This window comes from Clytia hemisphaerica, unplaced genomic scaffold (genome assembly GCF_902728285.1).
Source record: "Clytia hemisphaerica strain Z4C2 unplaced genomic scaffold, Clytia hemisphaerica genome assembly, whole genome shotgun sequence".
NCBI lineage: Eukaryota > Metazoa > Cnidaria > Hydrozoa > Leptothecata > Clytiidae > Clytia > Clytia hemisphaerica.
Window position 1 is genome coordinate 60,088 of NW_027104342.1, and position 13,951 is coordinate 74,038.

A 13,951-nucleotide genomic window follows, 5' to 3' on the forward strand; every position below is an offset into this window, starting at 1 on the left:
TCCAAATTCTAAGTAATGATGGCGCAATCTACGTCACCATGGAAACTATTATCTCCAATTGGCGTCATAAATACCTTTTTTTAGCTACACGTTTTTATTTTTATAAGGAACCTTAACTTGGCTCCGAGCCTGGAGTTCCTTATTTTGCCAGAGAGTTTCAGCTTCAAAGTTCCTTATTGAGTTCCTTAGTTACTTAGCTTTTAAGTTTGAATTTGCTAAGTGTGTAGCTTCTTTATCAACATTTTTTGTTTGAAATATTGAAAGGCGTTTTAGCAATAATTTCCGTCTTTTTATTTAGGTTGTTGTAAATGTGTGCAAGTTCAAATTGAACTCTTGCTGTTTCTTAACTTGATTTTTTATTCTCAGCCTGAGCAGGTCCTTAACAATTCCTTATTTCTCAGACCATTTTCAGCCTCAAGTTTCTTATAAACGTGTTCCTTATATAAAAAAAATGTATAGAGTGGTTTCTAATAAGATTGTTGTATTAGAAAGTAGACTTTACATTCTAAGATTCTAATTCAATTTCATAAGCTATTTTTTTTAAATAACATATGATCTTATTTCAATTAGTAGACAACGTTCTTTGAACGTCCACACAACAACGTCGTTTGATGTTACACGTTTCTTATAAGAACATACTATAGAAGAACATATCGTTTTGAAGGCAAAAGATTAAGAACAAGTTAAGAACATTAAGGCTTCACCGACTACAGTAAAACACGGAAAGAATTTACGGTGGCATAAATGATACCGTTATTATCACAACCCAGCTGGCACACAACGTTGTTTCAACGTTCATCTAACGTTATATGGACGTAGTGAACGTTAGATAAACGTTGAAACAACGTTGTGTGCCAGCTGGGAGAGCATAGAAATGATACCGTGAGGACAAATAAGAATTCTATTCAGTGCGAATATTCAGTGAATACAAAAGTAACCATGGTAATCATCTAAGATCTAAACTGTGGTGCTCATGGAAGGTTTATTAGCCTTTATGAATATAATTTAGCGATTCCATCAATTCAAGCTTTTAACCTCCAAATATAGTGATAGTAATGTATTTTACCAACACCCCCCGTAAAAAAGGTAGTCTACCACCATAGAGACGGAATTTCATCAGCTTTTCTCTTGAGAAGCAACTTTTAGAGATAGTAATAAAGTGTTTTACTACATAATCTTTTCTTATAAAATAAATGCAAGGTAAGCTATACATGACGTCATTGACGGGTGATGGAGGAGAGCTGGTATAAGAGATGAATGACCGCAAAACTTGATGTTTATCTTTCACGAAGCTCTACAATAAATTTATTTGTGGAGGGTCTTTGAGACCTTACTACGATTTTTCACAGAAAGGTAGTAAGAGAGTGATAATAATATGAGGTTAGAAAGACAGACTGTATCTTAGGTAAAACGTTGCGTAGTTCAATGAATTTTGAATTCCGCAGATACTGGTTGGTCTATTTACAGACACGATAGAGGTCGGGGGTTGCTATAGATAAGACCTGGACCTGGCTTCATTCATTGGACTTTTAAGGACTAGAATTTTGAGGGAATATTGTATTGTTATAAGGGTCTTTGAGCAACCAAAAAGAGCCTACTCAATAGGGAAAGGATTGTTATTAGCCGGAAGAAGAAAACATATGCCTCTACTTTCTATCCAAAATTTTGTGCTTTAGTTTTCAATCTTGTTTTCTAGTGAATAAATTTCAGCTTATAGTTTTATAAATCTTGATAACTCATAAGGCTTCTGTGGCGAAAACTACAAACCGAAAGTAAAAAGTCTACATTTTTAAATCACGAGTTAAATTCAACATTTTACCTACAGTACAGATTTAACAAAATTTGAAACATATTATTTCAAATTTGAAGTAAAACAATAAAGAAATAACAACAATGGGTGTGCGCGAATTTTCAATCATGTTGGATTCGAACCGTCAAGTGTTCTATCCTGGTGAAACAGTAACAGGAAATGTCATTTTAGATTTACAAGGACAAATGTCTATGAAGGGAATCACCATTGAATTTGAAGGTATGTTAACTCAACTTTTTATCCGATGTTTTGGTAATAAGAAATATTCCGATGCACTAAATGGAATTAATTATTAGCACAGTTCTCTACAGATTTCGCTTGTCATCCCTATAATATTGAAATCTCTTAGCAATCTCCCCTGCGTCTCTTAAATCCACAATGTTTTGAACTTAAGGTTCGCAAAGGTGACTCAAAACTCAGAAATTAGAATTGTGAAACAGACTTTATATGCATACCATTTTTTGTGGTCAAAAAATAAAGTGCTTTCTCGAGTGTATTTTAGCCTATTCTAGACGTCACCCGCGTTTTTTCTACGCGATTAACGTCTATTCCACTATGCGACTTTTTTGAATGTTTGAAGCCCAGGTTTTTGGGTAGCCTATACTAGACGTCACCCGCAAGATGAAAAATCCCGGTTTTTAGTGAGGTGCTCGCTAGGTTTTCGGGCTGCAAACATTTTTTGACGTCACTTTTAACTTGTGAATCCCTAGACGATCCTATTGTCTACACAAGATCACTAAAAAAGGGAATAGTTTAGGAGAGGCGTGATAAATTCGGGTGGAGTAAGCAGTGGCGGAGATGTTTACAGTGTTCCAAAACTCTAGCGCCACTTTTTTCCCGTAAACCGCCCTGACGCCCGAATTTTTTCCCGCGTTTAACTGACCTTTAAACGGACGATAGCATCGTCTAGTGAATCCCTTGCAGTATAAAAGAATCGAATTTGCGTCAAAGCACTTGAAAGGTTTCGTTTTTCAGAAAATCGTCAAAGTGGAATTCACTAAGAAACGAGATGAAAAATCCCAGTTTTTGGTGAGTTGCTCACTAATGCATTCTAGGCTTTAATTGAATTTAACATATTTGCACACGGTCCTTTTGAAAATGTTTAGGGTCAGAAACCTAGACTGAAATTTGACGCTTTTTTCGTGTCTTTGTGACTAAACCCTTTTTAGTTACAATCTCGACTTGACCAAGATAAGCAGACTAAACAAACAAATCGTTAATAAAATCTAAATTTACATTTATAGTGGAGGAATGGCAGATTCTTCTGTCCCTTATTTCTTTAAGTATTCAAAATATTTTACCAATACCACTAGACAACCCTCCGATTCCCGATACTGCCCTCTAGCCCTCTTTCCTCGAAAATAATGTAGGGATTCATTTTTCAAGTTATGGAACAATCTGTAAATTTCATCAACCTCTAAAGGTATCATTTCCACATAATGTAGAATTAAGGCTTCCAACTTGAATACTGAGGGCTAATGTCTGTATGCTTCGTGTTTTATTATCAGGAAAGTCATTTTGCCATTGGACTGAACAAACTTGGGAAGGGACTGGTGAAGACAGGCGTCAAGTTACCAAACACATCGAAGGGAAAGAAAAATATTTCGAAAACAAAACGTGTTTATTTGGTGCCATTTCTGGAGGACACACAAGGATCCATCCACACGGTCACTTCAAATATCCATTTGTCTTTAACATTCCACAGAGTGTACCAAGCTCCTTTGAAGGAAGTCATGGAAGAATCAGATTCGAATTGAAAGGTAGTTATTCCTGAACGTTAAAATGACGTCTATCTTACATCCATAACGGGTATATAACGCTAGATGAAAATGAACGTTGAAACATGAAAGCTGAAAATTTTTTCTTTCGGCCTCAAATTGAATTGCAGATGCCACCGAACAATTAACTAGCTTGATTAAATTTTAAAGAAATAAATTGTCCATGTTTTTCCCGTTAAACTACTATTTTAAATTTCCATACTTCCATATTCCATATTTCCTCAAATTATTTAAATTTAGATTTTCAACAGGCTCCTTAAATAAACTGATAATGCCTGATGGTTTCGTCTATAGTCACTCGTCTTGACCAAAATAGCAACAGACCTGTTCCATCTTATCTAAAATATTTTTGAATCTATTTCTAGCCGAGATCGATATTCCAGGAAAACGAGACATCAAAACAAGACGACCAATTACAATCAACGAAATTGTCGACACAAATAACCCAAATTATGGGCAATCTCCAAATGGCCGTTTAACAAAAGAAGTTGGCTGCCTCTGTTGGAAGGCTGGAAATCTAGATGTCGAAGGTTGGTATAAAAAAATTCAGATTTAAGATATCACGTCAAAAATCTTATGTCAGAAAACTTGAATAAACTTCCCTCTAAAGAATAATGCCATAACTACCAATGAACTGGTTTTAAGGAACAATGAATGAAGTTATGAAGCCCCCTATGTACAATGTAGCCCCATCCCTATTCCTATTTTCCTAGCCCCACTTTAAAGATCAATAGCTGGCAAAAGTTAGCAAAGTTCTTCAATACCATTAATGTTTTCTTTTAAGGACATATTGATCGAAAGTGCTATTGTCCAGGTGAATTAATTTTGGTCAATTCACAAGTGCAAAACCAAACCACAAAGGATATGAAGGCATTAAAAGCGAAATTGTATCAAGATATTCTGTACATTGCTGAAGGCCACAAACAGAAACGAGAAAACAAAGTAATTGCCAGAATTGACGGTAAGTTGAAAACATTAGAAACAAACTTTAAAAATCTTATCAGGGTCTTTTTGATATCTGACAATTTGCTTTCGAACTGCAAAGTAGATCTTTCCCAAATCTCTGTTCGAAGTATGACGGAAAATGTACCATAAAATTTGAAGATAAGACCAAATTATCCAACCAAATGAAAAACAAACAATATGTCATTGTACAAATTCTTTCCCACACCAAATTCATCTTTTCGACCGTAGTCGCGCGGACAGGCACGTGCTATTTGATTACTAAATTACCCCCTGAACTTTATCCAGTCCTTTTTACACCTTTCTCTTTCGTATTCATGTGGGAAAATAAATAGACGATATCGCGTTTAGATAAATGCAATGCATTCTGGTTTCTCGGGGACCCTCAAGGGAATTATAATCTATTCCAGATCATTATATAATTGACATTATAATTCCTTTGAGAGTCCCCGAGAAACCAGAATGCATTGCATTTATCTAAACGCGATATCGTCTATTGATACAAGTTTAGGGTGGTAAACAGAAAAGTGCCCGCGCGGCAATTGGCGGCTACGGTCAAAAAGGTGCATTGTGGGTAATGACGGTATTGTAAAAGGAAATCCGTTAAAAAGACTATATCATTTACAAACTTTAGGACCACAAATACCTCAAGGCAAGAATGAAACATGGAGTAACAGACCTTTGGCTATTCCAGCCTGTCCCCCATCTATTAGCAAATCATCGATAATCAAAGTCTCTTACATGGTTCGTGTGGAGGTTGATGTCCCATGGGGAATCGATCCCAAGATTGAAATGCCCATTATTTTGGGTACTGTACCATACAGAGGAACATATGGACAACCACAACAATATGGGTTACCACAAGAACAAATGCCTGTGCCAGAAAATAGTAAGTATATTTGACATTTTAACTCGAACCCAACCCCTTTATAGCTAACTTTATTATGATTCACAAAAAGTAGCACGTAGCTCTGGCAACGAGATTGATATTTTCATTGCCTCAAACACTAAGTAGGTAAGTCAAAACATGGAACTACAGAAATATTCTGTCAAGCAATATATTTGCGGGTGCAAGCAAAATATTGGTGAGTTACAACGATAGAGCACTCAAAATACATATTGAAAAATCGTCCTCGATACACCATCAAAGCACAAAGCCAAAGGAGACTGGCTTACATTTTACCACAAAAGAATGAAGTCATTGATGTTTCTTAAGACATTTTGACGTCAATCGTACTTGATAAACAGCCTCCTCAAAGTCTCTAAAGTTATGATTAAACTGGGGTAATAATAATGTTCATTTTATTTTCTCTTTAGACTTTTCAAACACACCTCAAATGCCACCAGCACCATCAAATATGCTTGGTTACCCAGACATGGCTCCCCCTGCTTATGCAGCAGCTGTTGGGAGTAGTCGAGTCAATGTTCATCAAGATGACAACAGTGAATTAATGGGAAACTCTATGTACATCCCTGTTTACACATTTGCTGCACCTTACAAGGTAAGTATTCTTTCCACTGGATAAAAGACCAAAAAAACTTGCCTATTGGAATAATTACTTTCAGAGATCTTATCACCATTTCGGAAAAAAACTTTCAGACTCTCGATGACTGATTTAGATTTATCATGCAAACAACGAATCGCTTAATATTCTAGCAGCCATAAAGTTGTATGCTTTACTTTATTCCCTATACTGTCCATTGATGTAAGTTTCTCTGAACGAAGTGAGACAGGGATATTTGATAAGACGCAATTTTAAAAGCCGAAATCACGAGACTAACTATTTATTTACTTTAGGGCTCTATGAAGATTGAACAGGGTAGCATGAACCCACAACAGCCAACAGCACCACCTGCAGGGTATCCCCCTCAACAGCCAGGTTACCCACCTGTCCAACCTGGCTACCCACCCACACAACCAGGCTACCCCCCACAACAACCTAATAACCTGATTGGTTTCGATGGCTCTGCTTATCCAGCTGCGCACCCTGGCTATCAACCACAACCTGGAATGGCTGCTGGACCATACTGAACCAATAGAAAATGAACAATATAATTGAGGTTACTTCTTAAGACCTTTACCTTTTAAAGGCAGTGATATGAGTTAATTTAACTTCAAAGTTGCTATTCGACTTGAATATGTAGTACGTGCTTAAAGTTACCAATCAAAGATTTTGAGGGGCAAAAAACAACGTGTTTTTGAAGAAATTTCTTTTTTCGTTTTACTTTTGTAACCTGAAGCTGGACCATAATTAAAGTATGACAGCTTACAATTTACGTTTACTTTTAGCTTTCGTCGAAACGTTTGTAGATTTATAACGACAATGTCTTGTTTTCTCTGAATCTTATTTTAAACTTATACACTTTTTTTACACACTTTAACTCTCTATACTAGCTTTTACTTTCATTTTGAATTCTTCTTGTATATAGTTTTTCTTTGCAGGGTTGAGAAATATTTCCCTGTATATAATCAGATAATTCATCAAAATACTACCAACATTGATTTTGCAAATAAATAGGAACAAATAATTCTTCCATTGTCCATTTCATTTATGACAAATGCCCAGCGGCCGATTTTTTTGGGAGCGCCGAAATTCAAAGGGTGCAAAAAGACCTCTGATTACTAATTTTGGCGCCTTTTCCTCTTTTACCCCTTATATATTAATATGGCAGTTTTCGGCCAAAACTAGAAAAAATATCTCAATTTCCGTGCTCGCTTCGCTTGCGTCAATTTATTTTTCACAAGGGGCGCCAAAATCAAATTCTTCTAAAATTGCCTTCCCAGTTAGTCTGCCCGAATTTTAGTCGACCCACTACGCTATACCCTGGGGTACCAGAGGCCAGTTTTTTCAAAGAAAAAATATTTATTTGAGCTGTGATACTCACGGTAACCACCCTAACATTCATTAAATATCCATCCAAACAATCTAAGAGAGATGGAGAGCATGTTCCTATGGTAAAATCAAGTAGATTATACAACTTTCTATTTCCAGTTATTTAAAACTATTCTGACGAGACTTATGAAATCGATCGCGTTGAATGAAATCGGCGTTTGTCTTCACAGCTTGATACTCTCGCTGTGATACTCACGGTGTTGGCCCTGCCAGAACCAAAAGTCAAAAAACTTGACTAAATAATGACTAAAAATAGACGAAAAATCGAATAAATTTCCCATTTTTACTCTAAGAGTGGCAAAAATAACTAACAAAGAAGATGAAAATTGAAAAAATTTCTGATTTCCGACCTGAAAATCGTATATAAACTAACCAAAGAGAAAATTAATAAATTTGGAACCCTGTTAGATATAATCTTCAATGTCTAAAAAAGTGACCCTGATCAGCGGTATGTCCCCGTTCCCTACCCTAAGTATCAGAGGCCAAGTTTTCAAAATATCGATATTTATTCGAGCTGTGATACTCACGGTACCCGTTTCCAGTCTTGCTTAAGTGAATTTCTCAACAGAATTTTTCAGCTTTTTTATGCATATCGACAACAAACTACACAAGGCGCAAAAAGACGCCTCTTATTACTAATTTCGGCTCCCCTTTACTTTTTTACACCTTTACACCTGACCGTTTTCTAGAAGAGAGAAAGTACCCGCTCGCGATCGCATATTTTTTACAAACCTTTAATGACTGATGCACTTCCTCACACAATGGTATCACGTCCATCAGGAGACCATCAATATAATACCAGAAAGTGGTGCAACGGGGACGATGTGGAATCAATTTTCAGTCTGAACAGTCAGTACGTCAGCTTTAAAATACGAAGAAGGGTTCTCCTGTCTAAAGTTAAGTTGAAGCCGGGAGGCACTCGATTTCAAACGACGGTATGTGCCACCAAAAAATGGCTTTCATTTCAAAATCGGACCCTTAGAGAGTAGCCCTTGAGCATTAAAAATGTACCCTCTTACTTACTGTGCATTTTATCGAACGTTTCTCACCCTTACTTACAGTGCGACTTTTTCTTGTTTCACTGAAAACCACCTGAAAATGAGCCTGAGATGTCGACACAAATCGGACCACATGAGTGCCCCCCTTGAAGTAGACAATCCTATCGTCTACACAAGATCACGTGGTAAATCAAGATGGCGATCAAGAGGCGTGGTAAACTCGGGTGGAGTAAGCAGTGGCGGAGATGTGTACGGAAATGTGTACACTCTACCGCCACTTTTCCCCGTAAACCGCCCTGGCGCCCTAACTCTTTCCCGCGTTTACTGACCTTTAAACGGACGATAGCATCGTCTACCCAAGAAGACAAGGCGAAAATAAAAAAATGTAGTTTTTCCGGAATGCGGGTGAAGGAAAAAAGCTGTCATGCGGCTGGCCGGAAAAAAATTATTTTTGCTATTTTTGATAACTTAAGATTATTGAAATAGAACTTTAAAGATAACCTTTATGTACAAACAGTATGGAGCAAGCCCTGAATTAATACTAACGTATCAACTACTAGCGAAGTCTGCGACCGGGTCAGAAAATCATATTTTTTCACCCGGCCGGTTTCCGGAAACACTACATTTTTTATTCTCGCCCAACCCAATGTTTAGCCTTGGTTTAGCCTAGAAATCTAAGCTAGTTTGATCCAGTCACTCGGATAAATCTGATGGTTAAGTATAACATTCTTAACATTAAGAATAACAGTATTCCAAGGCAAACTTAAAATCCGTAAATATAAAAAATCTTTAAAGCGCCGAAAAACGCTATATTGCCATAAGCCGTGTGTCCTACAGGTACTAGCCTTGTGAAAATACGGGCTTAACTAGGCTACCCAATGTTCAAATTTTTGGATTTTCGAAAAAAAAATCCTTTAAAAACGGCTCTTTCATCGTGCCCCACACTTAAAATTTTCCGATTTTTGTCTCGACCAATGAGAAGTAGACACAAAATCCAGTAGTTCTAGAACAACTCCCCGATTTCATGAATGACGTAATCTTTCAATTTAAAAACAAACGCTTCCCCTTCATTCAGAAAATTTAATTTTTTGAGGTGAATCTCAACTGAAACTTCCAGCTGCAACTTTCACTTTTTACACAACCATGGATGCCTTTTTTGGTGAAAGATCTATTTCCTTATCTGCTTTGACTGATTTTTCAAAGTTGTAAGTATATTTATAAAGTTTATTTTTTGTATTCTGGACATAACTAACGTCATGTTCCATCGGCATCATAAAAATCATTTTGATTGACAGAGTTGAAATTTTCAAAAATTGTGTTTATTATACCAGTATGGCATGATACCCTATGTTCAAGGACCTCCTTAATATGAAGGGTTCATCCTTCTGAGTTGCAGTTTAGTCAGCCAATTTTTTGCCCTGGTTATTCTAAATCAATGGGCCATTCCAGAATTTGTCTGTAACCATGGAGGTATAAAGAAACAGGAGAAGTATGCTATTGTAACCATGCTCGCCCTACGATTAGAAAAATTACGAGGTATGCATGCTCATAATCTCATATATCGTGCATTTTTAATGAGCTCTTTTGTTGATAGGTGAAATCTTATTGGCTAACTTAAATGTTGGAAATAAGATGAGACGAGATTCATTGTTTCTGACATTGGTGTAAGAAAATATTTGGATTAAAAAAAGGCCTGTAAACTTTGCAATCCTTCATCAAATGACAAGATTTTTCGATCAACATTTTCTTCAAGGTGAACTCTATTGCTTAATACTTTCCTCCAAAATTCTCCAGCGACTTTTTGTCTACAAATTGGGTCTGAAATTGTGTGTGCTTATACATAACTTTTTATTTTCTGGCTGGAGAAAATATCTTTTCAAAACAAAATTTAATGGATGACAAAATTGAACGCAAACTTATTTCGTGGAGCTAAATTTTATTCTATTCTCGTATATTAGACGGCTAGAAATCTTCGATGCTGATAGTAAGAATGTTCAGAGCAAACTTGAGTTCTACTAAAAAGTCGTATTTCTTCGGGCGAGCCTAGAATTTCTTTTGATTTATTACATAAAAGAAATCAAAAGACTTTAACGACCAATTACCGACAAATTCATCTCCTGTCTTTCTTTATACCTCTATGCTGTAACACTGTTACTAACAGGGGGGCAGACGACACAGGATTTCCGAGGGCAAAAGTTTTCACCAAAATTCGAAATTTCCAAGGCGAGAGAAGAAAATGTATGAATTTCCAGGGCAATTGAATTTAAAAACAGTGTAGCTGGAACCTCAATATTCCAGGATTAGAAAACTATACCTGTTTATCTTTTTTCTTTAAAGAATCAACAAGCCATCAACATCGATAAATTACACACATTTCCTCAGAAACTTTGAAAATTATCTGCCATTATGACTTTCTTGAAGCCATTCTGAAATTAACCAATCACCAATCGGGTTATGTATCAGAACTCCTATGGGAATTCTTTTCCGAGATTTGTAAAATAGCTAAGTCGGCAAAAAAACTTTTCCCAGGGGTTTAAGGAAAAAATAGAACTGCTATCATTTGTTTTTTATTTAACCATATATTTAAATTTACGCTCAAAAACACTTAAATAAATAAGTTAACAATATTCAATATACTATTTGTATCTCTCAGAAAATAAACACTTACAGAACGACATCATTTGGAACACCCCCGTATTTGGACCATTCTATTGTGGGCGCAAAATAGGGAGGAAACTAAGTAGCACCCTCAGTGCAAGATTACTGCCTCATCTTTATTCGCCCGTGTGAGAATGCAAGCTAATCATTTTTTTCTCAAGCGCTCTTAAGGGGAAAAGTAAAGTGATCAATATTCTTTGTAGGAAAAACGTCAGAAACAAACCCAAAGATCAAAAGATGTATTTTGTTGTTGACAATCTATCCTGTGAAGATGAAAAAATTTCTGCTACATTTCTGTAATGCGTTTTTTTCGGAACGCTAATTCTTGATCTTTCCTTTAAGGTAAAGAGGTTGCGAGATTTGGGTTAGCGAGGCAAAAATTGCTAAAAAGCTGGTAAAATCGTATTGCTCAAAAATCAAAGTTCCAGCCTCACTGAAAAAGGCAAAAAAGAGTGGAATTACCGATGCATTTTGGAAAAGTACATGGATTTTTATTGGAATTTCCGACCACCACTGGAAAAGAAAAAGTATTTCCGAGGCTAGAAAAAAATTAAAAATGCACTTCATCCGACGGGGGGTAACAAAAATTTTCTGGAATTGCCCAATGTAAAAGCATTTTTATTTGCAAAATCTGAACCTTACACATTGCAAGTTCACAAATATGGCTAGATATTGCTGCAACTGAGTTCATAACAAATTAACTTCCACTGTTAGAAGTCATAATTTTCCGTTGTCAAAGCAGAATTATGAATCTCAAAAGAACTCTTTTAGCATTTTGATTGATAGCCTTGATACCCAGACAAACAAACAAAATAAAATAAAATAGCAAAAGAACAAAGGAATTACGGGGGAATTATAACCATAGCCACCATTTTGCAGCAATGAAGAATCGTGATTTTACGGAAATGGGAATCCTCATATTGAATAAAGCATCTTCTGAAAAATTTCATTCTTTTACCATAAATGCGAAAATGAAAAACGAAGAAGCTTTTGTTTTCTGATCATCTTTTTAATCTACCATGAAGTGTTATAAAATTCTTTATAGAAAGACACATTCTCCTACGGTGAGGCTTCGAAAAAATGACGTAGAAAAATGCTGTTATATAAAGAGAATGTCATTTTATCTTAACAATTTCGTAAACTACGTCACAACCATGGAGTGCTTACTTTTAGTTTTATGACTTGTTCTCACTCGTTTGGTTTCTGGTAATAAAAAGAAAGTTGTTATTGTGAACTTTGAACATGCTTAAAATCGAGGTACTTTCACTAACTGCCTTTATGAATGTGGCTGATGTTTGGATGTAGTTTAAAGTAGTTTTGAAAGGCTTTTGATTTTGTAAAAGAGGTTTTATGGTAAGTAATTATGTGTGTCTGCCTGGGTTTCCAAAGTTTTGAGATTCTGTCAACAAGGGTTTACTCAGAGGCTGTGTCATTCAAAATGTATATACCAGACTTTTTTAGCTGCATCAGACAAAGTTTTAGAAACTTTGTATTTTGAGGTAAGAGTTTTTTTTTCTGAAATTTTGAGTCTGGATACCCAGGCTCATTGATTGAGTATCTTTGACAATGGAGAGATATATAATATAAAGGAGAGATTCATCCACTTAACCCTTGGACAAACGCATGAATGATGAATAAAAATTTAAATTTTAGCATGCATAAGTTCTTAGGCATTTCTAAAGTATGTTGAATCTTTGATTTTTTCAGGGATGTATCTACAAAGAAACATTTGAAAAATGTATATGGTGCCTTATCATTATCCATGCTGTCAGCCAGTGTTGGTGCTGGTCTTCACTTGTATAGTGGATTGAACTTGGTGAGTTGAATGATTGTCAATCTACCATATACAATGTGTCCCAAAAAAAGCACAGTTTTATATAAAGTAAAATCCTCATTATCTAGACTAGGCTTAAAATTTTCTGTTTAAGCAATACGATATTGGATTCCCAAGATGATTGAATAGGGTTTTAGATATTGAAACGTGAAGATAAGTCATAAAATTTGGCATAAATTATGAGGATTTTCCTTTATATAAAAATGTGTTAGTTTTTTCCGGAAATGATGTACATGATAATATGCTGAGTCTGAATTTCAATTAAAAAACATTGTTCGTTAGCTAAACCATTCACAAAATATACATACAGGCCAATCAATTTATGCAATTGAGTAATCAGTAATAATTATTATAATGATACATTATTATTGATTTCAAAGATTTTATTTAGATTTTGATTAATTTCTAGGATCAGATATAATATAGAGCTGAGCCAAAAATATTTTTAAAATTTTTCTAGGGAATACTTGCTCTCCTTGGTGGTATTGGATTCATGCTTGGGCTAGCATTCACACCAAATGAATCAAAGAACCAAATGACCCGTTTAGGTATCTATGATTATTTGAAACTCAAATCTTTTTAGATGCATGATTCATTTTCCACTCAAAATATTTCAGCTAATACAGATCATTTTATGGAATTTCACGTTTTTAAACGCTTCTGCTCAACTTTTTCTGTTAATCTAAGAAACTAATAAAGAATAATTTATAAGTTCATTTTTCAAATGTAAAAAAGAAATTTACCAAAGGAATAGGAGAGATTAGTTTAGCTGATCTCCATATAGAGTAAAAATTGGTTGAAGAATGGCCATTCTCACTATCAATATGTAAAGTTTGATATTCTTGCTCTAATGAAAATTTCCTCGTCAAGTTTAACGAATATATCGTCAATTTCAAACTGCCCCAAACTGGTTAAAAACTAAGGTCATGCAACGTATTGAAAGTAGAAGAAATGCAATAACTTTTTTTTTTCATTACAGGATGTTTGTTAGGTTTTGCAGGCTGCACAGGTTAGTG

The 13,951-nt window shown here is 35.5% G+C and overlaps 2 protein-coding genes across 2 annotated transcripts; both read left to right on the forward strand.

The window, feature by feature from the left end:
- Nucleotides 1–1,807: 1,807 nt before the first annotated feature.
- Nucleotides 1,808–6,812, forward strand: LOC136818012 (arrestin domain-containing protein 3-like). The gene is made up of 7 exons (XM_067074381.1): nt 1,808–2,029; nt 3,319–3,570; nt 3,954–4,118; nt 4,373–4,549; nt 5,186–5,440; nt 5,869–6,053; nt 6,350–6,812. The coding sequence occupies exons 1-7, from the start codon at nt 1,894–1,896 to the stop codon at nt 6,581–6,583; spliced, it is 1,404 nt and encodes a 467-aa protein (XP_066930482.1). The 5' UTR covers nt 1,808–1,893; the 3' UTR covers nt 6,584–6,812.
- A 2,682-nt stretch (nt 6,813–9,494) lies between these two features.
- LOC136818003 (probable Bax inhibitor 1) lies at nt 9,495–13,949 on the forward strand. The gene is made up of 4 exons (XM_067074372.1): nt 9,495–9,648; nt 12,809–12,917; nt 13,396–13,483; nt 13,915–13,949. The coding sequence occupies exons 1-4, from the start codon at nt 9,587–9,589 to the stop codon at nt 13,947–13,949; spliced, it is 294 nt and encodes a 97-aa protein (XP_066930473.1). The 5' UTR covers nt 9,495–9,586.
- Nucleotides 13,950–13,951: the final 2 nt, after the last annotated feature.